Source organism: Sitophilus oryzae, unplaced genomic scaffold (genome assembly GCF_002938485.1).
Source record: "Sitophilus oryzae breed Bouriz unplaced genomic scaffold, Soryzae_2.0 scaffold_1368_pilon_pilon, whole genome shotgun sequence".
Taxonomy (NCBI): domain Eukaryota; kingdom Metazoa; phylum Arthropoda; class Insecta; order Coleoptera; family Curculionidae; genus Sitophilus; species Sitophilus oryzae.
The window spans coordinates 688,838-714,534 of NW_022146024.1; the positions used below are offsets into that span (position 1 = coordinate 688,838).

Consider the following 25,697-nt stretch of genomic DNA (forward strand, 5'->3'; position numbering starts at 1 on the left):
ATGAATCGTATGTTGCAGTTTCCATATTCGAAATTGTCAAAGTTTGTGATATAATATGATATTAAATTCTAATCAGAGTGTCATTTTCTATCGAATAAAGTAACAAAATACCGAGGGTGCTATTTAAAAATCAAAATTTGTAGTCATTTCCAGTGAAACAGGAAGTGACCGAAAACAATTGAATACGTCAATCAGTTCTAATTTATGTCTTATGCTAACATACCAAATCTCGACTTTTTATCTGAAAAAATAAAAAAGTTATAGGGGTGAGCCATTTTTGAGACACACCCGATATATACCTTTTGAGACACACTGAAAAAGGTATAGTAAATTAGTGATGCGAATACCGGTTCCACGTGAGTCGCGTTACAATAGCGACTGTTAACGTTAAAAATACCGCGACAAAATACCGTGATTTTGTAAACAAGGTTCAGACTTCCAAAGTGATACGGTCTTCGCTAAAAATATATCCAACTTATCTATATTTGTAGATTAATGTAACTTTTATCCGCCACTCATTTTCCAAATATCGAGTTTATAATTGTGTATAGCCAATCTATCTCATTTTTAGAAAAACGATGACATTCCTTGTTATTTTTTTTTTCTTTATCAATGTTCGTTTAAATAAAATGAACGGCTCATATTTATGTGTATTGCAATATAATATATTTAATGTTAAAATCAAGTACAAAGTCCAAACCACTGTCAAAAAAATTGTTTATTGGTCTAACCTAACCTTAAAAATATATTTAAACAATAAACTTATATAAATATATAGAAGCAAATTAAATATTTTTATTTTATTTTATTTGCCTTTGCGTGTCATCTTTTAAACGACACTATTTTATACCATGCCTAGTACATACCAAAATCCGCTATTTCGAAAGTAACGTAGCGACGGGAGCATCAACGCCAATAGTAACCGACCAAATCGCGACAGGCAAAACCGAAACCCTAGAAGCGCTCCAGCGACTGACTGCTGGAACGAAGTACGTGGCCACCGAGGTCGAGCGTTGATAATCAGTTACAGCAGTTACTTCTGTTCGCGACAGGGAACGGCTGGAGCGAACACGTCCCGATCGAGATCGCGCGGCACTACGGACATACCAGTTCCAGATACTACTGTTGGCGACCAACGAAATCGCGACGGCTGGAGGTAAACACGTCGCTATGCGGTTACTACGGTTCAAGCTAGGTAACTTCAAGTGCGATTATAAATAATTTATTGGCAAATTATAAATAATTTATAATTTTGTCGTCATTATAATCGTCGTTCTTCAGTAACAAGTTCCTGATTCGTTGTGGAGCGCGACACGACGTTACAAAAAAATACCGCTCCAAAATCGCGTTACTCAAATACCGACACATCACTATAATATATATATATATATATATATATATATATATATATATATATATATATATATATATATATATATATATATATATATATATATATATACTATATATATATATATATATATATATATATATATATATATATATATATATATATATATATAGTAAATGAAAATTTTTTATTATTAGTTATTATCAGTCATACAGTTGCACATAACTTAATAACTGTTTTCTGAGGATAATTTTTTCTCAAAAACAATTTGAACATAAAACGCACCTAAATATGAAACAGGTACCCAAATAGGACCACTATAAAACAAACCCTTCAAACTAATCAAAACGTATATCAGATTTTTTTTATTAAACACATTCATAAAAGACAAAAACAATCAGACATGTAATCAATGCATTGTTATAATTAATATACAATATCAGCAATCACGTATCAAATACTTACTTTCTGAGTACCATAAAGACGTTTCTCATAGCACTGAAAGAAAACACCATCAGAGCGACCACAAAACCCGTTTGAATGACAAGGCAAAACCTGCACGTGAGTATAATGACGGAAAGAGATAAAAAAAATCACCGTCATTTTTGCAATCAGGCATACTCGCGCGCGCTTCCGAGAAATGGCGGTATTCAATATTAGGGATACTATTCCATATTTGGTTACTTTCCTTTATACTGAGCGTATTGACCGTACTCGTACACATGAAAATCAACATCCAAGGCCAGAAATGCCAACCTGTATAGTGAACACAATAGTGAATATCATCAATTGACATTTTTAAGGTAAATTGACGTTTTTTTTAATTATGTGTTTTACCGTTAATATAATTATTTTTATTTTAATTTTATTTTTGAACTTTCTATCTATACTTTTCAAATTTGTATTTATAACGAAAACAAAATTTTTCATACAAATTTTTAATTGGCGCCTTCACCATTTTGTCCGGATAATTTTCTAGCACCGATTAAAGGAAAACTAAACTTAAATAATTTTTATTAATTAATATAAGTTCTTTTTAAATTATTATACCATTAAGAATATGTATCGAAACGTGATAAAAATCGGTTTGTAACAACATGCTTATTATGATAGACGCAGTTGCTTGGCAACCATCAGTCAACGTCAATGTACACAATTAAATCTATTGACAATTTATACCTCCAAAACTTGCCTTTTGACTTGCTCCAAGAGAAACAACAAAATAACTCTGTTACAAATAAAAAATGACTGAGAGCGCCAGCACTATAGAATATGAAAGTGAGAGAATTCTATATTTTATTAAATTGGTTAAAGCACAATTGTGTATTTTTAGATTTGGAGCAGAAATATGTAGAAATTAAGAGGAAATTCAAGAAAACCATTGAGAACAATGAAAAGCTCTCTAAAGAAAATTCACAGGTGAGTCATTTAAAAATAACATATTTTATTATTAGTTTTTACAATAATAATTTAGAGAAATACATTTTTTTCTAGTTATATTTTATTCTTACTTTTACAATAACACTTTAGACAAACTCATATTTTTGTGACAGGGGTTATTGTTTTAATAATAATAACAACCCTATACAATAATAATGCATTAGAACCATTGCCTGGAAACTTATATGGTGAAATTTTGATAAAACAATTTAGTACTCACTAAAAACACAGTACGTCGCTAGTGCTAGGAAAAATAATTTTTAGAGGTTACTAGTTTATTTGGTTGCCTGTGATATGCATATACAGGGTGTTTCCTAATTAATCTAAAAAATAAAAATCGTTAGAAAACGGCTTAAGGCGGGCTCTTAATAAGTATATTTATTTTTTCTCGGCAACCGTTTGATGAACAAGAAAAACTGAAAAGATCAATTTTGTTGAAAAAGGATGGCCAGTCAAGAAAAAATATATTTTCTTTAAAAAGCAGTAGTGTACCATTTATGTTAGCAAAATATCGATTTTTTTTAATTTTAACACCCTGTAGATCAGAAAGGAAGTACTTTAGACCCAATGGTTATATAAAAATTGTTTTAAGAAGACATGAGGAATCACACCACAATTTTTTAGACTAATTAGAAAAAACCCTGTATGTTGTCAACTTGACAATGATTGTTGATACATCAAAAAATACCTTTTCTGTGAAAAAAGCCCGATTTTCGCAGGAAAAATTTTGGTTTTTATTGAATTTGGGCCTGCGTCTGCAAATACCGGTATGTTTTTTAATATTCTATCTATCTAAATTTTAAATATCATAGTCAGAAATAGTTTTATTATTTATTAACTGTAAAAATGGTATACTTATAAGTTTTGTCAAATATTGTGATTTACATTCTACCTTGTAGTCAAAATTTATATTTAATAAATGTAAAATATATATATATATATATATATTCTTATGTTTTATTAAAGTTACTCTGATATACTAATATATCAGTGTAACTTTAAAACTAAATCCTTTGAAATCAAATATAAACATAAAAAATATTTACAGCAGAAAAGGCGAAGGCGCTGGGTTAAACGTAGTCTCTACTAAGAACACGGAGGGGCGCTTTGACCCAAAATTTTACTATTAAGTTTCATATCTATCTTAATAGAAGATTATTTTCTTTTATCTATGATTAGAACATATTTGATTTATTAAGCAATAATTGTTATCAATTTGTTTTATTACACAGTGTGTTATTATCACTGTTTTATCACACAATGCTTATTTTTTAAGTTAATTTTTATTTTTGGATCTACCCCGTGGAGATGAATATACACATTGCAGTGTTTCAAAAAATATGTGCCATCTCTCGGGGGGAGATTCCTCTCGTGAAAATAAGATTTAATTTTCATATTAACATGGCTCCGATTCTGCTTTGTTTTGTAGCTACTGGGGATTAAAGTCTTTACCTTTTTTCGATTTATTATAATTTTCTTCCAAGTGCTTTTAGCGATATGAATGAAATTTTGAGGGTATACAATATACCCTGGTACTGTATATTTATAAATTATATGATCTGGCTTGTCTTAAACTTCTCAAAAATATATATCACTCTATATTTATTTCCACTCTTTACTGCAATATTTAAATAAAGTTTTCAGTAATAAATAATTTTTAATAGTAGGCCATGATTTGATAATAAAAGGCACTAAAGAATTATTAAAAGTATACTGCTCTCTGTCTCTTGTTTTATTTAAGTACGCATGCTACAAAACGATTGGTTATCACACCCTATACATTACTTTTCAGAATTAATTCTTATGCTGAGTTTAAAGGTAAAGAAATAAGCTTCACTAAAAAGTTTTATTGCTTACTTAAATTTATACAGGGGTACCAAAAATTGATGGTCTATTTTAAATATTTATTTTACATAAAAACTTTTTTCGTTATTTCAAATACAACACCCTATATTTTTTTAAAAAAATCCAAGCAGATTCAAATGCTCTTTCAAACTATATTAGGGTTTCCTGTACCTATCTAGCTGAGATTTTGAATAAAGAGCAATTTTTGAATAAAATAGCAATCAAGAGGGCTAGTGTCGTCATGGCAAGTTTCTAGTGACAATTAGTAGCTATTTTCAAAGTCAAAATTAGTTTATGGACTTTATTTAAATTTTTACCAGTTTACTTTTATTTGTTACCCCTACAATACGTTAATAAATAATATTTATTAAATATGTATTTACTATCCTACCAAGAAAAACGAGGTAGTTCTTTGTTTTATTTTACGATGACTTGTAGATATGTGGATTTTCTATTAAAGATCCAATTACGGCAAATTCACTTTCTTCACTTCCAACCACAGGTTTCTGCCTAATAGTTTTTTTATAAACTACACTACCAACTCTGCGAAATAGGACAAGTAGTTTTTCAAAGGAACGCTTATCAGGAAGATTCCTATTTGGATATCTTTGAGCATAAGCTCTTGAAGCCAAGAAGCAATTTTCCTCACAAAATAAAATCACTAGTAACATATTCATTCGTTCCGCCAGCAGATACTGCTTTATTTTTCTTGATAAAATAAGGAATACTTACTTATTATACTATTGTCGGTAAATTTAAGTAAACTGTTATAAATCCAAATAATAATGTCCCTAAACTAATGTCGGTTTTGAAAATAGTTACTATCTAAAATTGCCATGGCGATACCAGCCATTTTATTGAAAAGTCGCTTTTTATTCAAAATATGAGATAGATGGGTATAGGAAACCCTAATATAATTTGAAATATCATTTGAATCTGTTACGATTTATTTAAAAAAATACAGGGTGTTGCATTTGAAATAACGAAGTTTTTATGTAAAATAAATCCTTCAAATAGATCAGCAATTTTTGGTACCACTGTATAAATTTAAGGAAGTAATAACATTTTTCAGCAAAGTTTATTTCTTTACCTTTAAACTCAGCCCAAGAATTAATCCTTAAAATAATGTACAGGGTGTTAATAATATATTCTATTGTAGCATGCATATTTAAATATCTTTAAATATGTCAAAAACCATTGATTTTAAACATATTTAATCTATATAATAAATGCCTTTTTTGGGCCCAAGAATCCAAAAATGAAATAAAATACCGGGTTTTCCATAAGAAAAAATATAACTTTGGTATGGATCTTAGTTTTGAAACACACTGTATATTTCAAAATAATTTTAAATTGTGCACATTGGCTCCCCACATATACCCATAAAATATTTTGTTTCTACATCTTTCCGTTTTCGTATAATCAACCGAGGCGTATGAGGTGCGCCACCCTGTATATGGTTAAAGATTAAGATAGTCAATTAATCTCGATATTACATAGGCATTTAGATTATTTAAGCTTTTTTTTATTTAACCAATCCGCAGTTAACCAAGAAGCTAAGTAGATTGGAACGGGACAATGCCCATTTGGAAAATCAAATTCGTAATATGGAAACGTCCAAGGACAATAGCGAATCTGAATCATCTGCTTCAACTGCTTTAGTCGAAAAAAAAGATGAGAATGTTGCAGTTCTAATTCAGTCAAAAAACCGACAGATATCAGATCTTTTAAACGACTTGGAAGTAAGTTATATTTTTCTTACATCTTACAATTTATTTACTTTATAACAACTACTTTTTATAATTTATTTATTAATTTTCTGCTACCTTTGATTTTTAGGAAGTAGAAAAAGAAAATCTATCTCTAAGAGAAAAATTAGTGGAAGTCAAAAACGAACTGAGTCAAGCCACTGAAGAGATATCTTCAATTTTAGAAGTAGTCAAGTCAAAGGAAGCTGCTCTTCAAGAGAAAAATGGTATTCTTAAAAAAGTTTATGCATCATTTTTTTTAATAACGTGTTGCTTGTTTCAGATGAATTGGAAAAAAGTTTATTGGAAATTGCAGGACTGCGTGAACTAGTTGAACATCATGAAATTGACAAGGTTAGGATAGAGAAGGAATTCAAACAATTTTCGTTGGAAATTAATGAAAAAATTGATCAGTGGAAGGTGAGACACAAATAGATAGAGATTTAAAATAACAATTAAAGTTTCAAGATAAGTTAACGTTTCCTTTTTGCTGCTGGAGGTAATCTGGAAGGGACCTATTTTGTTTACGCGGAATTCGAACCACGGTCCTCATCCATATAATGCTCTACCGACTTAGCAAGAGTCTAATCAACTCTTACTCATGATATATCCGATCTTATTCGGTCTCTAACCGACGAGAATGAGCAGTGCGTCTCAATAGATTTTACACTCTTACTATGGAGCAACAGCTTTTATACTTTTACCATGGAAAAACAGCGCGACAAAGATTCCAGACGGTCACCTGCCCATCCATCCATATCGTCTAACGTCGCTTTGCTTTGGTGATTTATCGTGAACCGGTGTTTCGACGTAGCTAAGTCATTGATTAGGCCGTTTTTAAAATATCATCGAAGAATGTTGTAAAATTTAGTAAAACATGTATGGGGAAAGTGTAGATCATAAACAATAAGTTGTGTAACGTCCTTTTTTGGTCGAATTATAAAATAATTTTAAGAGGAAACGGTACATTTCCTGTAAAATCAAAGAGTTTAAAATAAGAAAGAATCTTGTAACGTTTTAGTAAAGAGTGAATTGGCAATAACAACTACTCTTAAAGAAAATGTAGATCAGAAACTGGCAAGTTGTGTAACGTTAATTTCATAGAGATACTGAATAATAAGTAACGATTTAAACGTTATTGATTAACAAATGTACTGCAAATAATACTATACAGGGTGGTCCGAATAGTATTCGAAAAACTTGGGCCGCATATTTTGCAGATAAAAATAAGTAAAAAGTTTGTATAAATTTATGTCCTAAAATCCTTCGTTTCGGAGATACAGGGTGTAGAAGTTTTATTTTTATTTTGGGGTTTTCCAGATGTTCTTCAGAATGTCTGAACTGTAGTCGATATTCGGATAGAAATTGGTATCGGGGTGTTTTTTGACATGATAAATTTGATTTCGATGTCAATATGACTCCTACTTGTAGGGGCCTATATTTCATATCAATTAAACTTTTAGTTGCGTAATCGAGGGCGCGATTTTTAAATTCATTGTCGCCAACCATGGAATATTCGGCGTTGTGCTGACTAACTGGAATTTAAATTTCGTGCTGGGGATTCAGGTAGTAGCTCTGCTGTAAGAGATGTCAAGTTGCCGCATTTATTTTTATATTTCCTGACATTGTCATTTGTTTTGACACTTAAGTTTTGTATTACGAATTTTTGGTTTAAATAAACAGTGTTGTGATACTTTAAGCTTGGAAAATGTTTACTAGCAGACCTTCCATTCGAATATTGTTTTTTAGAACCTCTTTTAGTGCAAAGTGTACAAGATAGCTCAATAACCGTAAAAAACTCATCGTGAGTTTATTAGAATATTTTGAACGGGAAAGCGGTAGTAATGGCCTTTTATGGCTCTTAAGTGCTGTTAAGAATGTGAGTTTTGTTGATGTAAATAACAAGTGTTTATATATTTATAATTAATTTATGTTTTGTTTCTTAAAATATTTTGAGTAAAACAAAATAAGATATAAAAGCGGACAACACTGTGCCGATCAAGCTTAATCACGTGACTAAAAGTTTATTTGGTATGAATTGTACAGGGTTATCATTTTAGTTTGACCCACTTTTAAAAGCTTATAACTTTTTTGTTTGTTGGGTTAAAGCTGTCATTCAAAAAACATGTTGTAGCAGTTTCAGCCAAGTTTTTGCGAGTGTTGTCAAAAATGACAGTAGGTGTCACATGTCAGATTTTTAAAACTAAAAAAAACTTTTTAAATGGGACACCCTGTATATTAGTAGCGCATTAGATAGTCCCCTTTTCTCCGAATTCAAAAATGAATCACACGTTTTTTCAATGAATGCTTTAACCCAACAAACAAAAAAGTTATAAGCTTTTAAAAGTGGGTCAAACTAAAATGATAACCCTGTACATGGTGGGTCAAATTCGAAGCTTTTAAATGGAAACACCCTTTTCTACAGGAGATAGACAAAATCTAATATCGGTGTCTGGAGCTCAATTTTTGTCAAAAACATGATTGTGAAAACCGCATATCGATATTTGTTACCGTTTCGGAGTTACAAAAATATTTTTCAAAAATATACATTTTTAAAAAATCGCTGTAACTTTTTTGCTATGGAAAATTTTGTATTTTTATGAAAACATTTCCAAAGCACCTTTTTACGTAGAATTTAATGGTTTAAGTATAATTTTTTTTAAATTAATAATTTAAGAATTATCAACAGAAAATTTGATTTTTTATATGGGACACCCTGTATATTTTTAATTTATTGAAAAGAATTTAAAATCACCTTTCCAAAAATATAACACACTTGATATTTTGCTCGATTCCTCTTCGAGATATAGAGTATATAAAAATTCGCCCGCTTTAAATAAGTAGGTTTTGAACGGCACCGGCTATAATGCAAAAATTCTAGCTGTGAGCATCAATTAAAACGAAAATAATATTTGCTATGAGAGATGCAGAATTTTATAATAATTTAAAATATATTTAACCAACATCAACACATTTAAACTATATCTCAAACAATAAAAATAAATAGCAAACCAAAACATGAGATTTTGCTACAGGTGTTCGACATATCGACCGTCTTCTGTTATGGACAGACGGGGCAGTTTTTGAACATTTCTCGCGGAATTCATAAACTCAGTGGTGGTGAAAGATTATAATTGCTAAGTATATTTAATTCTTGTCTAGATTATACGGAAGAATAATGAACTTTTATTCTTCCGCAAATATATCCATGGGATTAGATCCATGAGCACTAAGTCAGGCGGCCTCGACGGCCAACGGCTGGTATCTTGGTTGGCTATCCAATTATTCTTGAAATTGGCTGCAAAAGTTTGCTGATAACATCAGCGTTCAGAGGCGGTGTGTCGTTTTGCTGGAAAAATATGTTTTCGAGTTCCATTAAGGGCATATCATCAATAAGGGGTCCAAAGCCTACTAGTTAAAAGTGGCGAACTTTTAAAAATTCTGTATTTCGAAGGGGATTATAACAAAATATCAAGTGTGCTATATTTTTGGAAAGGTAATTTTAAATTCTTTTCAGTTAATTAAAAATATAGAGGGTGTCCCAAATAAAAATCAAATTTTCTGTTGATAACTCTTAAATTATTAATTAAAAAAAATTTTACTTAAACCATTAAATTCTACGTAAAAAGGTGCTTTAGAAATGTTTTCATAGAAATACAAAATTTTCCATAGCAAAAAAGTTACAGCGATTTGTTAAAAATGCACATTTTTGAAAAACACCCCGTAACTCCGAAACGGTAACAGATATTGATGTGTGGATTTCACCATCATGTTTTTGACAAAAATTGAGCTCCAGACACCGATATTAGTTTTCGTCTATCTCCTAGAGAAACGGGTGTTTCCATTTAAAAGCGTCGAATTTGACCCACCCTGTACATGTATTTTAAATGTTTTGAAAATTAATAACTTTTCGGTCAAATACCGCCCGTATTTCAGAAATTATTTGAAAAAAATCAAAATGAAATTAAAATGAAACTTCTACACCTTGTATCTCTGAAACTACGCATTTTAGGACATACATTTATACAAACTTTTTTTTATTTATTTTTATCTGTAGAATATGCTGCCGAAGTTATCCGACGATACAATTCGGACCACCCTGTATAGTTTTCTTTTTTTTTGAACTGTCTTCCTTCATATACAACATTTGGTGTTAGGTTCACAAAAAAATAGAGATTTGCATAAATAACCGTTTTTTGGTTGAATTTTAAAATAAATTCAAGGGAGATTGTTGCATTTTCTGTAAATTCATGGACTTTAAAAAAGCAAAGAATCTTGTAATAAATGTATTGCCAATAACCACGCTTGTAGAAACTGTGTATCACAAACTGACAAGTTGTGTAACGTTCATTTCATAAGAGAAATCAATAATAAATATCAAAACGTTATTGATCAAAAAATGTACTGAAAATAATGATATATAATTTTTGAACAATTGTCTCTTTTAATATACCTATAACATTTATATAATAAGATATTATATTGTTAATCACTGTTTAGCCTTTAAACAGCCTTTAAACTAGTTATAGGATTTGCGAAAAAAGTCGTTTTTATGTCGAATTTTAACATAATTTCAAAATAATGCTACATTTTCTTTAAAGACAAAGATTTCAAAATAACTTATCAAGCTTATAACGTTTTTTTAGGAAACGTATTAACTATAACAATTGCCAAATATAGCATCACCTCTTGTAATGATTAAAAATAATTAAATCTTAAGATTGCCATACCTTATATTCTAACAAAACTCGGTTAGCCTGATGATGGGGTAATTAGACTCCGAAACCAGATATTTGTTTGAAATAAATCTCTACCAGGTGCGTCTCAAAAGTGGCTCACTCCTATAACTTTTTTACTTTTTCAGATAGAAAAATAAGATTTGGTATTTTAGTATATAACAGAAATTAGGATTGATTGACGTATTCAATTGTTTTTGGTCACTTCCTGTTTCACCGGAAATGACTACAACTTTTGATTTTTAAATGGCACCCTCGGTATTTTTTTACTTTATTCGATAGAAAATGTCAGTCTGAATAGAATGACATATCATATGCCAACTTTTGACAATTTTGCATATGATTTATTTGAAATTATAACATGCGGTTCATAACAAAAATTTGACTCGAAATACCAAGTGTGTGGTATCAAATTATTCGTAAAAAAATGCTTTCTCCAAATATGCTAATGAGCCACCCTCGTTCCATTTGAAAAAATTTAGATATGATTGAAAATACGATTTGGGCATCTTTTAACCGGCCAGGACAAGACACTAAAAAGATTAAACTATCAAATCTATTTTTCCAAGGCCCCTTGATTATAAATTAGTGTTTTTAACATACCCATGGCACTCTAGATTGAAATTTAAAATACAATTTTTTATTAAGCGAGAATGCCAAAAGTTGACATATGATATGTCATTTCATTCAGAATGCCATGTTCTATCGAAAAAAGTAAAAATATAGCGAGGGCGCTATTTAAAAATCGAAAGTTGTAGTCATTTCCGGTGAAATCTAAAGTGACCAAAAAACAATAGAATACGTCAATCAATCCTAATTTAGGTCATATGCTCCTATACCAAGTCTCGTTCTTTTATCTGAAAAAATAAGAAAGTTATAGGGATGAGCTTTTGAGACGCACCCGGTATATAGTAAAAGAGTTTATAAAATAGAGTACCGTTCCTACTTTAATATTTTATTTAGGTTTGTTTTTATATGATATTTTATTATTATTTTTTTATTTCTAGGCTGTTTTAGATAAAAAGAATGCCGAAATCGCAGCTTTAAAAAACGAAAAACCTACAACAATACGCGATATTTCCTCGCCAGAAGATGGCGTTACTAGCGATATCCCATCAGCTAACATAGAATACTGTGAAAAACTGAGGACGGCCTTGCAAGAGGCCGAAACTCAGGTCGAACGACTCAAACTGGAAATGGAGGATTGTACGGCTGAATTGAAGGAAAGTGCCGAAGCTATTGTAAACCTGAAGATGGAAAATGAGAAAATGAAAAACGAAAAAGGTATTATTGATGAGGAAAATTCGAAATTGAAAGGACAGTTGAAAAAGTCTAGGGATAGATGCAAGAAGTTTCAAATTGAAGTGGACTATGCCAACAAAATATCGAATACTCTTGAATCGGAGGTAAGAAAAAGTTTCAATGTTATTTAAATGTAAAAAGAATATAATGGTTCTATTACTTTTAGTTTTCAGGCTCTATTTATTTCTCTAGGTTCTATAATAATTTATTGTTACGGTTATTATATAGTTACGCTCACGTTAAACGAGTGGCTATATAAAACAATTAATCTTGTTTATTAACCATAAACCACTTGATCTAGAAGCATAAAGTTGGGCGTAATAGATACTAAATTTTTAATAAAAAGTGTTATTTTTAGCTGAAAAAGATACAAGATACATTAAAAGAGGATGGACAGTTGGATTTTGCCGAAATTTTGAGTCAATCGCAATCAATAAAGGTGCAACTGTTAACTAGAGATAAACGCATTGCTGAAATGGTTCAGGATTTGAATACATTACAAGAATCTCATGATTATATTGAGATAGAAAATCGCCACCTCAAGTAAGATCAAATATACATGGTGGTCCGAACTGTATTCCGGAAACTTCATATAGCAGCATATTCTGCAGATAAAAATAAGTAAAAAAGTTTGTATAAATGCATGTCCTAAAATGCTAAGTTTCGGAGATAAAAAGGATGTAGAAGTTTCATTTGTATTTAGATTTTTTCCAAATAATTTCTGAAGTGCCGTCAATATTTGGGTGAAAATTCGTGTCTAAGGAGTGTAATGTCTCATGTCAAAAAATGAGTTTTTGACTTGAGAAATTTGATTTTGATGTCAAATGACTCCTATTTGTAAAAGGCGCCACCTACTTGTGTTTTAACTGTTTTGTAGAGTAATAACTTTTTATCCGTACCTGTATAAAACTACTGAGTGAAAAAATATACATTTTCGTGACTTTTTACGTAAAAAATGTCTTTTGGTAAAAATTGTTCGAGCAACCATTCTCAAGATATTTAGAATTGAAATAGTCAATACATGTCATTATTGACAAAAAATAAACACGGTTGAGTAAATAGCTATTTAACTGAAATAATTATTGGGAATTAACTGAAATAATTTATTAATTAATCATAAATTTTTCTGCCGAAAAAATGGTCATAAAACAGTTTCTGTTGAACTTTTGGCAAAAAAACATTTTAAATTTATGACTTCAGTCTAATAAGTTTAATAAAGTCGATGTTTAATTAATAAGTAAAATGTTTAATTAATTTACGTTAATGGTGACAGATATTGATAATTTCGATTCCAAATATCTCGAGAACCATTACTCGTAGCCGATTTTCAATAAGATATATTTTTTACGCAAAAAACGTCGTAAATACATCTTTTTTTACTCACTAGTTTTATACAGGTACGGACGAAAAGTTATTACTCTTCAAACCAGTTAAAAAATATGTTGGTGGCGTTCTATACAAGTAGGAGTTATATATCTAGTGACTTTAGTAGGAGTTATATTGACATTAAAATCAAATTTCTCACATCAAAAAAATTTCAGACACATCAAAATATTGACGATACTTCGGAAATTATTTGGAAAAAAACGAAATAAAAATGATGTTATCTCCGAAACTAAGCATTGTAGGACATACATTTACACGAACTTTTTTTTTGCTTATTTTTATCTGCAGAATATGCTACCAAATTTCCGGAATACAGTTCGGACCACCCTGTATATTAAGTATATTTACACTCAATAAAATGTTTCTAGACAGGCAAAAATGAATTTATTAATAATTATTTTTTGAAAATAAATTTGTGTCTCGATTTATTTTTAATTAAATATTATTTTTGGACAAATTTTTAAGCAAATTTTTAATAAATAACATATCAGTTCGAAAGCTTAGAGCTGCCATGTCAACAATGTGAACCAAACCAAACCTAACCAACATCTTTTCTCAACTTTTTCTTTAAATTTATACTTTTTCTGTTGATTTACAAAATTTGATTATAGATACAAGAAGTATAAATTTACAAAATAGGTGGAAATTTACAGAAAAAGTGCAAACTTATAAAAAAGTGTAAATTTGCAGCAAAAGTGTAAATTTTGCTAAAAATATTTTCGAATGTTTGGTTTGGCATGGCTGTTCTACGCTTTCATATATCTATAATAAGGGTTGGGCCAAGTTGTCATCTCAAAAGTATCTGTGACGCTATTTTTTTCGATTATGTGATATTTTATTATTATCATATATCAATATTACTGTTTTTTTGCTTTAGGAATGAACTAGGTTTAGACGAAGAGGAAGTTTTACAGACAGATCTGACAATGTTACCAAAAAAACGTAGAAACGAACTAAAAACAATAGAAAAAATGAAAAAGAGCGTCGAGTCTTCGAAAGAAGAAAATATCAAACTGAGAATGGAAATATTAAACTTAAATAAGAAGGTATTTTGAGTGAATTTTTTTTAAATTTATAATAAATTGTTATTTCATTATTTTTTTATAGTTTACTAGTTTAATGAGTAAGGATGAGGTGGATTACTCGAAACATCGACCAAATGAAGATTTGAAAGCTCTCTCAGAAGAAAACGAAGCATTGAGAAATGGTCTGCACGAGATCTTGACTAGCGTTCGACAGAAAGATCAAGGTATAAGGAACACTGTATGATCGAAAAAAACGGCATCATAGTAACCTCTGAAAAATTGATATTTAATTAAAAAAGTTTTTAGACAAATACTTCTCATAAATAATTTGCTGAATAGATTGGCGTGTTTGAAAACTACTAATTTTTTTCTAATTAAATTTTAATTTTTGACAAGATTTTATGTATTTTTTTTAAAAAACGGCTTATATGGAGTCAATTTGACAAAAATTATTATCGATCTTCATGTCAAATCCTACTGTAATGCCTTTTTTTCTCGGTCCTATGGTATTTTTAATTCTAATTAATATTTAAAAAAAATTATTTTAGAAATATCGCCTAGAGAAATAAAATCGGAAATATTAGAAAAACTTCTTAGAGCTTTGGACGTTAAACACATTTCAGGATGGTATCATCCAGCCATGAGATTACAAGTAAGATTTTACAGTTTAAAATAACCATTTTTGTTTTTAAATTTTAGTTATTAATATATTTTATTATTTAAAAATTTTATTATTAGATTTTTGAAAAAATCCGTAATATAGTTCATATCAAATCAACTTTTAGTTACGTGATTAAGCTTGGCAGGCACAGCATTGCCACTTTTACATATTTTCTTTTAATCGAAATATTTTAGGAAACAAAAATAAATTAATTATAAATATATAAATAATTATTATTTATATCAACAAAACTCACCTTCTTAACAGTACTTAAGGGACATAAGAGACTATTACTGCCGCTTTCCCGTTTAAAATATCGTAATAAAGTTGCGATGAGTTTTTTATGGCTATTAAGCTATCTTATACACTTCGCACTAAAAGAAGTTCAAAAAAGAACAATGTTTGACTGCAAGATCTGCTAGTAAAAACTCGTAATACAAAACTAAAGTGACGAATGACAATGTCAGGAAATAAATAAATAAATGTGGCGATTTGACATTTTTTACAGCAGAGCTACCACCTGAATACCCAGCGGGAAATTTAAATTCTAGTTAGTCAACCTGGTGCCGAATATGTCCATGGTTGGCAACATTTTTTTTTATTATGATTTATTAGCAATCAGAATAGTTACAAAGAAATTCTATGGGCTAATTTGATTACTTCAGAGCAATGACGCTCCAGTTAACGTGATGAGGTCTTCTCCAGCGGAAAATCCTCCTTAATATTCTTTAAAATCATGGCCATGATGGCCATTGTCTTTTAAGTCTTCTTGTAGGTACTGGTTCAAGTAGAGGCTGAAGTAAGGTATTAGTGTGATCATGTAGTTTATTGAAATGTTTTTTGCCCCGAGTTTGGATGACCTCTTTGACGTATGGAATTTTTAAGTCTTCATGTAGAGTATGATTGGAGACATACCATAGTGCGTCTGTTATCATCCGTAGAATTTTGAGTTGCCTCCTTTGTATTAAGGCTATATTTGATTTACTAGCGCATCCCCAGAGTTCTGCTCTATATGTACAAATAGGTATTATTATGGTTTTGTATAAAAGAAGTATATTCTCTAGCGATATATAGTTCTCGAGTTTATTCTCTAGCGATCTTCTTTCTATGAACCAATATTTTTATATAATAAGTATTTTATTTTTAAATCTATTTGCTTACGTTTCTTTACTATGTGTTCTTTCCAGGTAAGCTTAGTATCCAAGTGCATACCTAAGTACTTGGTAGAGGAAGACTGAGGAATTAGTGTGTTGTTGAAGTATACTGGGGGGCACTGGTCTCTATTTAAAATAAAGGTGACTTGGGCCGATTTTGATGGATTACTTTTTATTTTCCAATCACGTAACCATGCCCCTATTACATTTAGATGTCTTTGTGATATCCAAGAAGTTGTTTCCGGCTTTTTGTTGATAGCCATAATTACTGTGTCATCTGCAAAAGTAGCCGTTGTTGTTTCATTGTTTGTGGGAAAGTCTGCTGTATAAAGAACATAGAGTAGTGATCCTAGGACACTACCTTGTGGAAACCTGCATTTATGCTATAATTTGCAGATACATCCTCACTTATTCTGACTCTAAACTCTCTACCATTTCGATAGGATAGGATTTCGATCAATAGCGGAAAGTCGGACATAGGAAGATAATTTTTAATTTTATGAAGTACTCCCGTATGCCATACTTTGTCGAAAGCCTGACTAACATCAAGAAATACTGATGTGCAATACTTTTTGTCCTTTAGAGTTTGAGTTATATTGCGGGTAATCCGATGTATCTGCTGAATAGTAGAATGTCTTTCTCGAAACCCAAACTGGTGATGTGGTATCCAGTTTACGGTTTTTGGATCTGAGTTGATTCATCGAAATATCAGTCTTTCAAGCATTTTGAAAACTAATCGTAATAAGCTAATAGGGCGATATGAGGAGACTTTGTTTAAATCTTTACCTTGTTTTGGGATCATTATAATTTCGGTTGTTTTCAGCGATCTCGGCCAGTAGTTCAATCTTATGATGGTTTTAAATATATATGTGATAAGTACTACTAATCCTTTCCTTGGTAATTCTTTTAACATTTTTGACGTTATCTTATCGACTCCTCGCTTTACGAGGATTTAGGTTGTTAATTGCGTGCTGAACTTTTTTAACTGTTAAAAACTTGATTGCTGATATGTTTAATGGGACAGTTGACACACTTTTCTCTATTTCATGATTTAAATCATTATTATGCGGTGACATGGGCGCCGGACAGGGGGGGCAAGAGGGGGCATTTGCCCACCCCTGGATCACTGAAACAATAAAAATAAAAGCTATATCTTCTTACATCCATCTGTAAAAAAATACCTGTGTTACCTGTAAAAAAATAAAAAATGTGGTAATTATTGGGAAAACTGGAAATCGTTCGATTTTCACCAAAATTGGTATACACACTATTTTGAGGTCGTAGATTACGAATCTACTTTTTTTCTTGGCGGTCTCTTACCGTTTTTCAGAAAAACGGAAAATTATTTCAACATTGAATTTTTCTTTATTTCTGCCCTATAAAGTAATAATTTCACTATATTTTCATTATATTATAGTTTATCTAAAAGCCACACTTGATTGGGGATAGAAAAGTGTCCAACATTTTACTGAAAAACACTTTTCTTAACAAAATAGCAAAGAAAATTGAGACCAGATGGAAGTTTGACATTTGATATATCCTTCTTTCTCTCTCCTATGTAATAAGAGAGACAAATATATTCTAGACCTAATCTAGAAATTTGAAAATTTACAACGTTGCCATATCTTCTATTTTTTCGGGTGATTAGGGATTTTAAATAAATTACCTATTATGAGATCGACAATAATTAAATATACACCTATATCCACAAAATTACGCGGAAGAGTTTTGATTGCATTGGTTTTAACTTCTTTGCGGAGGGGGTTAATCTTTTTTTAGTTAATCTAATAATATAACAACAAAAGATTAACACCCTCTGCATGGAAGTTGTAACCAATGCAATCAAAACTCTTTCGTGCAACTTCGTGGGTATAAATAGTCAGATCTCGTTGGTAAAATAGCAGTTATGGGAAGGAGCCGTTCTTCTGGCGACCGCCTTTCGTAATTCCAGAATGAGCGAAAAAAACACGCTAAATTTAGGTTTAGCATTGGCAACGTTGCTTTAAATGCCAGAAACACATAAACTTACTTCGGGTTTCTCTTATTACCGATTCTGAACCGTCCTAGAACTGTGATGCGTATGCGCAGAAGGAAATATGAAGACATTATTTCATTTGCGCAGGCGCTGCAGTGTTCTTGGACGGTTCAGAATCGGTAATAACAAGAACCCGAACAAAGCTATAACCTAACATTTTCAGATTGTTTACAAATTTATTTTAGCAAATTTTCCTCCATTATGCATAGAATTGGTTAAAAAAGTAACAGAAAATAGCAAAAACCTGAAAAATATGAGAAATTAAGAAAAATTCGATATTGAAATTATTTTCCGTTTTTCTGAAAAACGGTAAGAGACCCCCAAGAAAAAAGTTCAGATTCGTAATCTACTTCAAAATAGGGTGTATACCAATTTTGGTGAAAATCGGACGATTTCCAGTTTTCCCAATAATTACCAAAAATGTAAATTTTTTATTCATTTTTACCTTGCCCCCCCCCCTAAATTTCATTCTTCCGGCGCCCATGTGCGGTGAGAACTTACTTGCGTACTTTTGCGAGGTTCTACAAAACGGCTTTTTCTTTATCACTTCTGGCCCACGGCAGATTCAGGTCTAGCTCGTTAAGGGGAGGTGATTGAGTTTTAGGTTTTTTTGAATGTTTGATTGGTTTCCATATGGAGCTGTCATAATGGTTGAGATTTTGCAACAATGAATTTAAAAATTGCGCCCCCGATTACGCAACTAAAAGTTTAATTGGTATCAAATATACATATTTTATTATACATCAAAATTATATTTTTTTAGGCTGAACTACACAACTTGGAAGGTGTTAATAGTGAATTAAGGGAACAGCTACGTGATGTCAGGTACTTATTGATTATATATAGCCTGTCCAGTGAAAGAATTTGTGACAGTGACAGTTGTGTGTCACTTTAATACAGAAGTAATATTTTCTCGCTGGCACACTATAAGTATTCTGTGTTTGATTTAGTGTAAATGTTTAAAAAAAGTTTGTAGATTTTTCATGGATATGTAATTCCAAATTACATAGGTTTCCATAGGAATCCACGCAGTGACATTTTACAACCAATAAATAACTTTATTATTTTTATATATCTGTTTCAGTGACGAAATACTCAAGATTTTTTTAATCTTTTGTAGATCTGAGTTGGAGAATCTTAAGATTAGTGAAAAAGAAAGCATCAAACAAACAATTCAGAATGAAGATGTCACTGGATTGGATAATAGAATTAATATAACAGACGAAAAACTTTTGAAAATTAGTCCTTTGTTGAAAGCAAATTACGACAATATTCAGGAAATTAAAATTAGCATTTTGAAGATCATTGCGGTAAGTACAAGCGTATGTGACGTCATAGTAGACTTAGCTACTGTGACGTCATTATGAGCTTTATTATATTTGATGTTTAAGTAACCTGCGATCGAAAAAAAATGGTGTGACAATGGCTTTCGAAATAATAATACTTTGTTTATTAAAAATTGAGATAAAATCTTGTCAGGATTACCAAACTTGACAAGTCTTAAAATTTATATATGTAAATAGTCGCCAAGATACGCCAAATATACATCACACAAATCTATTCAGTAAACCTATTTTTTGAAAATCGATTTGCGCCTGAAACTTTTATGCTTTTTTCCGAGGTTTTTCTAAAATGAATCATTAATTTTTGACAATTTTTTTACCAAATTTTGACAAATGATATTTAAGGGTTTGGTCCAATAGAAATTCTCATTCATTGACATTTGAAAAGTTACTGCCACGCTGTTTTTTTATCTTATGGTATTTTCAAGTATCACGAAGTATACGAAAAGATGTTCGAGGATTAAAATAATATAGTGTTTTATTTTATTTTAGAATCTCTATGAAGACGATGAAAATATAGAAAATAATTTAGAAAATGAATTTTCTTTGGTCCAAAACCGTACTGCTTTGCTCCACGAAAAATGTTTTAAAGAAAAACAAACACTTATAGAAGAGCTAAATAAAAAACACATAGAGAATGAAGAAAAAGTTATTGACTTAGATTTAAATTCAATCAACAGTGAAGAAATAAAGAGTTTACTGCTAAAAGAACGAAAAAAAGTCAAAAACTTACTTAACGAAAATATACTGATGGAGGATAAGATAAACCTTTTAAAATCAGAGATCGGAAATATTGAACTGAATCGTAGAAAGCAAATAGAGGTTTTCCTGAAGAAAATTGCTCGTTTAAGAATCAAACTGAAAGAAAAAGATTTGGAGAAATTTACTTTTGTTGATCAAAAGGCGTTTAAAGAGACTGAAAAATCTTTGGATGAATGTTTGGTAAAGTACAGAAAACTTCTGAGGGATGTTGAAGATTTGCAGAACGGAAAATCTTTGGAACTGTCAATTTTAACGAGGAATGAAGAAGATTTGAGGAAAGAAAATACAGAACTAAAAGGTAGTATTTCTTCATAAATATCTGCTGTATGTCCCAGGATTATCTTTAATAGAGGAAAAACTTTTTTATTATTGACATTTTGAAAATGCATTCACCATAAAAAATTGCGTGTTCTAAAATGGTTAATCGTGTTTATATTTTTCTAAATTTCCATACCGTTTTAGAGAAAGTAAAAAATACATGAGAATATAGTTGAATTTTTTCCTAAAAAAGTCCTAAAAATCAAAATGCGTTTCCATGGTAATACAATTTTGTTTTCATTCTTTGATAGATTGTTATTAATACCGTATGATCCTTTGAATAAGAAGACTAAGGAAGGAGCATATCAAAGGTCTTAGGTCCACCGCGATGGGCCTCAAATATGGCCGACTTAAATTCCGGTTTATCAGTGCCGTTCTAATTTTATTTAAAAAATGTAAAACTATGATGTAGGGTAGACGTGGGGTAGACTCAATAATTTGTTAGTTTATTTTACGTTGTGAATAAATGTTGGTAGTTATTAAAATTGTTATAAAAATATAAAATTCTAATAAAAATAGATAAGTTATAATAATTATTTATAACCATAAACATCCGATACGCTACTGAAGCAGGTAAGTCAGATTGACGTATCTAAATTGTTTGACATCTAATCTTTGACAAGTAGTAAATAAAAGCAAAAATGCAAGAAAAAATATATAATTAGTTAATTTGAGTGAATTTCATAAATGATCGGTTTACTACACGTATGTATATTATATAGTCACTTACTAGCGAAAAGTTGTTCCATGATTTCACTCGATTTTTGCCGAGATCTACCGCACGCTACACAACCAACTATTTTAGAGTCTTTTTCGATAAATCGCGATAGTGTCACTGTTAATTTAAGTCCTGCCACAATTTTCATCTAGATTTACTACCTCTATACAACTATCAGTAGTAGAATAAATAATAAATAACATAAAATAAGCTCCGTAAAGACTGACATATACACAAAAGTTCAAATCAAATTCAAATGTGTCAAATGAATCGTCAAACAGAACTGTCAAGGATCCCCATCCTAGAGTCCTTTTTCCGCCCACCATGCATAAATACATGGATAGCATTATGCTCCTTCCTTAGTCTTCTTATTCAAAGTCTACCGTAGTGCTGCTTTCAGTCGACAGAGTGAGTGGTTGCCGGAGGCAGTGTTGCCAGAACTACGGATTAATTCGTAGATTTACGGATTTTGGGTACAGTACGTTAATAATACGGATTTTCTATCATTAAACAATTTAATATAATATTTTAATATTATACGATTAAAAAAAGAACGCGTCAGATTTGCGTTGGAAATGAAGGTCGCTGTTATTTCATATGTAAAATATTATGGTAATGTTAATAATCGTGACTTCCAAGCCAACTAAACGACTTTTTTCGATCATACGAAATATTCAGTACCTATAAAAGAACTTTTATTTTTGTTTATTCTTTGTTAAAGACGAATAAATTTTCAATACATAAACGTAGATTTTTCATGGCAACACTGTCGCTTTCAGTTTCACACAGAACGATTTTTGACAAAGGAATCTAAAACACCAAGAGGAATTCGGGCAAAAAAGTCGATATTATCATGATTAATAATAGAAAAGCGAAACAGCAAAACATATGACGTTAATCAAAATTAATAATATCTATCTATCAAAGAATGAAATCGAAATTATATTACCATAAAACATCTTTTGATCTTTAGGACTTAGGTATGCAGTCCTCTAACCTCCGTAGACTTAGGAAAAAATTCAACCATGTTTTCATGTTTTTTTTGTCTAAAACAGTATCGAAATTTGAAAAAGTATAAACGGTATTAACCATGTTCATGTTCTAAAATGAACATGAAGAATGAATATTAGTATTTTAATAAAGCACGCTTTTAGATGTTTCAAAAAACTTTTAATAAGAGTAACTTTAACTCAACATATATGTTTCGGCTTGTTAGGCCTTTTTCAAGAGTTTTTTAAGAACTAATCGTCTAACTACACTGTAACTATATATATATTTATTATGGGGGTGGGTTCAGAGAGTTTACAATAGGGGTAATAAAAAATGTGTTTAGAAATCCTTGTTGGTCGTTAACATTATTTTTGTTTTTAACAGATTTTAGTATTTCTAACTGTTCAATGTAATTTAAGCGTCTACCTTTTGTTTCTCTGTGTAGTAACTTAATTGAGTTTTCATTAATTTTGTGACTATTTACTATACAATGAGTTGCAAGACCAGAACTATGCTGGAGATTATTAATAGACTTTACATGTTCTTTAATCCTTATATCTAAATTTCTACCTGTTTGGCCTATGTACACGGCATCACAATCATTGCAATCCACCTATATACACCCGACTTTTTTTGACATTAGTTTTGTCTTTATTATTTAATAAAATTTGACCTAAATTTCTTTTATTTACGTTAATAGTTTTACATCCTATTTTATTGAGATTATTTGATATTTTGTTAGTTAAATTAGGAATGTAGTTTAAAAGTCGATAATTGTTATTGTCTTTAGAATTAGCGGAATAATTAGCGGAATAATTCTAACACATTTTTTATTACTCCTATTGTAAACTCTCTGAACCCACCCCCATAGTAAATATATATATATATATATATATATATAGTTACAGTGTAGTTAGACGATTAGTTCTTAAAAACTCTTGAAAAAGGCCTAACAAGCCGAAACATATATGTTGAGTTAAAGTTACTCTTATTAAAAGTTTTTTGAAACATCTAAAAGCGTGCTTTATTAAAATACTAATATTTCAACGATGTTTCACAAGGAACCAACCACAGCTTCAGTACAATTTATGAAGAATGAATTTTTCTCAATATGTCAATAATAAAAAAGTTTTTCCTTATGTAAAGATCATCCGAGGACATACTGTAGAGCTAACTTAAATGATAAAAAAAAATATCAAATTCAGTATTAAGTACATTGCTTCGCTTAAAAAAAAGAGAGAATGAGAATGAAAAAAGAATAATATGTAATTCATACTCTCTGTAACTCAAGTCCTGACACAATGTCTTTTCATATTTATATACTTTGAATAAAAGCAATAATAAAATAAATATATACGAAATAACTCTAGATTAGTCTTTCTTTTCGATAAATATTCCCTATTTTGTTGGAGTGATTAATTTAATTTATTTTTTTTTGTAGAAAGATATCAAAATTTATCCTGCCAACTTCAAGACATTATTAAAACTAAAGAATTATCTTTGTTGACCGAAAAGTTGGGCATTGCCGAGATGCAAGCTGTCAAAGAAAAAAATCGGGCAGATCATATGAGTAATTTGTATGATTTGGTTAAAGAACAATTGAGGAAATCGGAAGAAAAGCTGTTGGATTTTTCTAAACAAGTTGAAGGATTGGCGCAGAAAAATTTGGCGTTACAGGCACAAATCAGGGAATCCCAGAGTGAAGTAGTTTCTAACGAGATTTTGGAACGTTTCCAGGTAAAAAAAAAAGGAATTGTATATTACACTCCTACTTTACAAGTTAGTAAATAATTATATCAACTTATGTATTTTTATTTGAAAATATTTTATCAATTTTAATAAACATAGTCTGTTCAACCTGCCAGGGAAGATTTCGACAAAGACATACAAAAAATACAATGTATACGTGAATAACAGACACAACTGTCACGGATTTTCTTGTCTTTATTGACTTAACGTAAAATTAGTCAGACCAGCAAATTAGTTGGTCTACTTTACTTCCTTGGCTTGATTGATTTTACTTATTTTTTTATGAATATAGTTGTATTAATTTTCGCAGGAACTGAAGCTGGAATTTGAGAATTTGACGAAAGAACAAGAAAAAGAAGTTTTAATAGAAGACAAAGAAACGTTTGAAAGTGATATTCAGAAGTGGGATAACCAGAAACATCAGCAATTACTAGGTAAAAGTTTTAAGGTATTTGTTATTGTCAACTACCGTTTAATTTAATTCAGAATTTTAAATATATTATGCTATTAAATTTATCAAAAATTTTTATGTTTTATTTGAAACAAAAACTCATTAATGTAACACCAATGACTGTTCACTTTAAATTTAAGTTCTCTTATGTTGATGTGACTTTTTAAGTAACTTTGTATTTTTTGTTTATTTTTTACTTTCTTTTTCTTTATTTTTTTTATTATTAGAACTGAAGCATCAGATTATTGATCTAACGGCTTCTTCCGATGATAAATATCAAATTCAGCGACTTCATTATGATTTGGGAAGGTATAAGTCTTCAGAAAGGGATTGGTCTATTAAAATTAATCGCCTAGAAGAAGAATTAACTCTTTGGAAGAACAAATTTGACGAAATCAGTTCACAAATTGAAAAAGTAGATCGAGATCATCAAATATCTGAAAAAATGTCACAGAAAAAAGTGAGGTAAGCATATTTTAAGTTTAAAGAAACAATATTCTGATATTCCTTCCCGCTTTTTTGTTCAGACAAAACATTTAAAAAGCAGTTTTTCTGTAATAAGTCACTGGATTCAGAATTCAAGAAGACAATTTTATATGCATATTTTACCATACTAAGAACGAAACATATTTATATTTTAAAAAATGTCCATTCCTCCAAAAAAACCTATATGGGTATATCGC

The 25,697-nt window shown here is 30.3% G+C and overlaps 1 protein-coding gene across 1 annotated transcript in view; it reads left to right on the top strand.

The window, feature by feature from the left end:
- The first annotated feature begins 2,531 nt into the window (after positions 1 to 2,531).
- Positions 2,532 to 25,697, top strand: part of LOC115875292 (centrosomal protein of 290 kDa) — a 63,563-nt gene continuing 40,397 nt past the window's right edge. The window contains exons 1-16 of the mRNA XM_030890712.1: positions 2,532 to 2,629; positions 2,685 to 2,770; positions 6,181 to 6,378; positions 6,476 to 6,611; positions 6,668 to 6,804; positions 12,128 to 12,526; positions 12,781 to 12,965; positions 14,686 to 14,854; positions 14,916 to 15,057; positions 15,382 to 15,485; positions 19,447 to 19,508; positions 19,804 to 19,993; positions 20,519 to 21,086; positions 24,256 to 24,551; positions 24,874 to 24,997; positions 25,242 to 25,479. Coding sequence (XP_030746572.1) covers positions 2,596 to 2,629; positions 2,685 to 2,770; positions 6,181 to 6,378; positions 6,476 to 6,611; positions 6,668 to 6,804; positions 12,128 to 12,526; positions 12,781 to 12,965; positions 14,686 to 14,854; positions 14,916 to 15,057; positions 15,382 to 15,485; positions 19,447 to 19,508; positions 19,804 to 19,993; positions 20,519 to 21,086; positions 24,256 to 24,551; positions 24,874 to 24,997; positions 25,242 to 25,479 — 3,068 coding nt within the window. The 5' untranslated portion in view covers positions 2,532 to 2,595. The remainder of the gene's footprint in view (positions 2,630 to 2,684; positions 2,771 to 6,180; positions 6,379 to 6,475; positions 6,612 to 6,667; positions 6,805 to 12,127; positions 12,527 to 12,780; positions 12,966 to 14,685; positions 14,855 to 14,915; positions 15,058 to 15,381; positions 15,486 to 19,446; positions 19,509 to 19,803; positions 19,994 to 20,518; positions 21,087 to 24,255; positions 24,552 to 24,873; positions 24,998 to 25,241; positions 25,480 to 25,697) is intronic.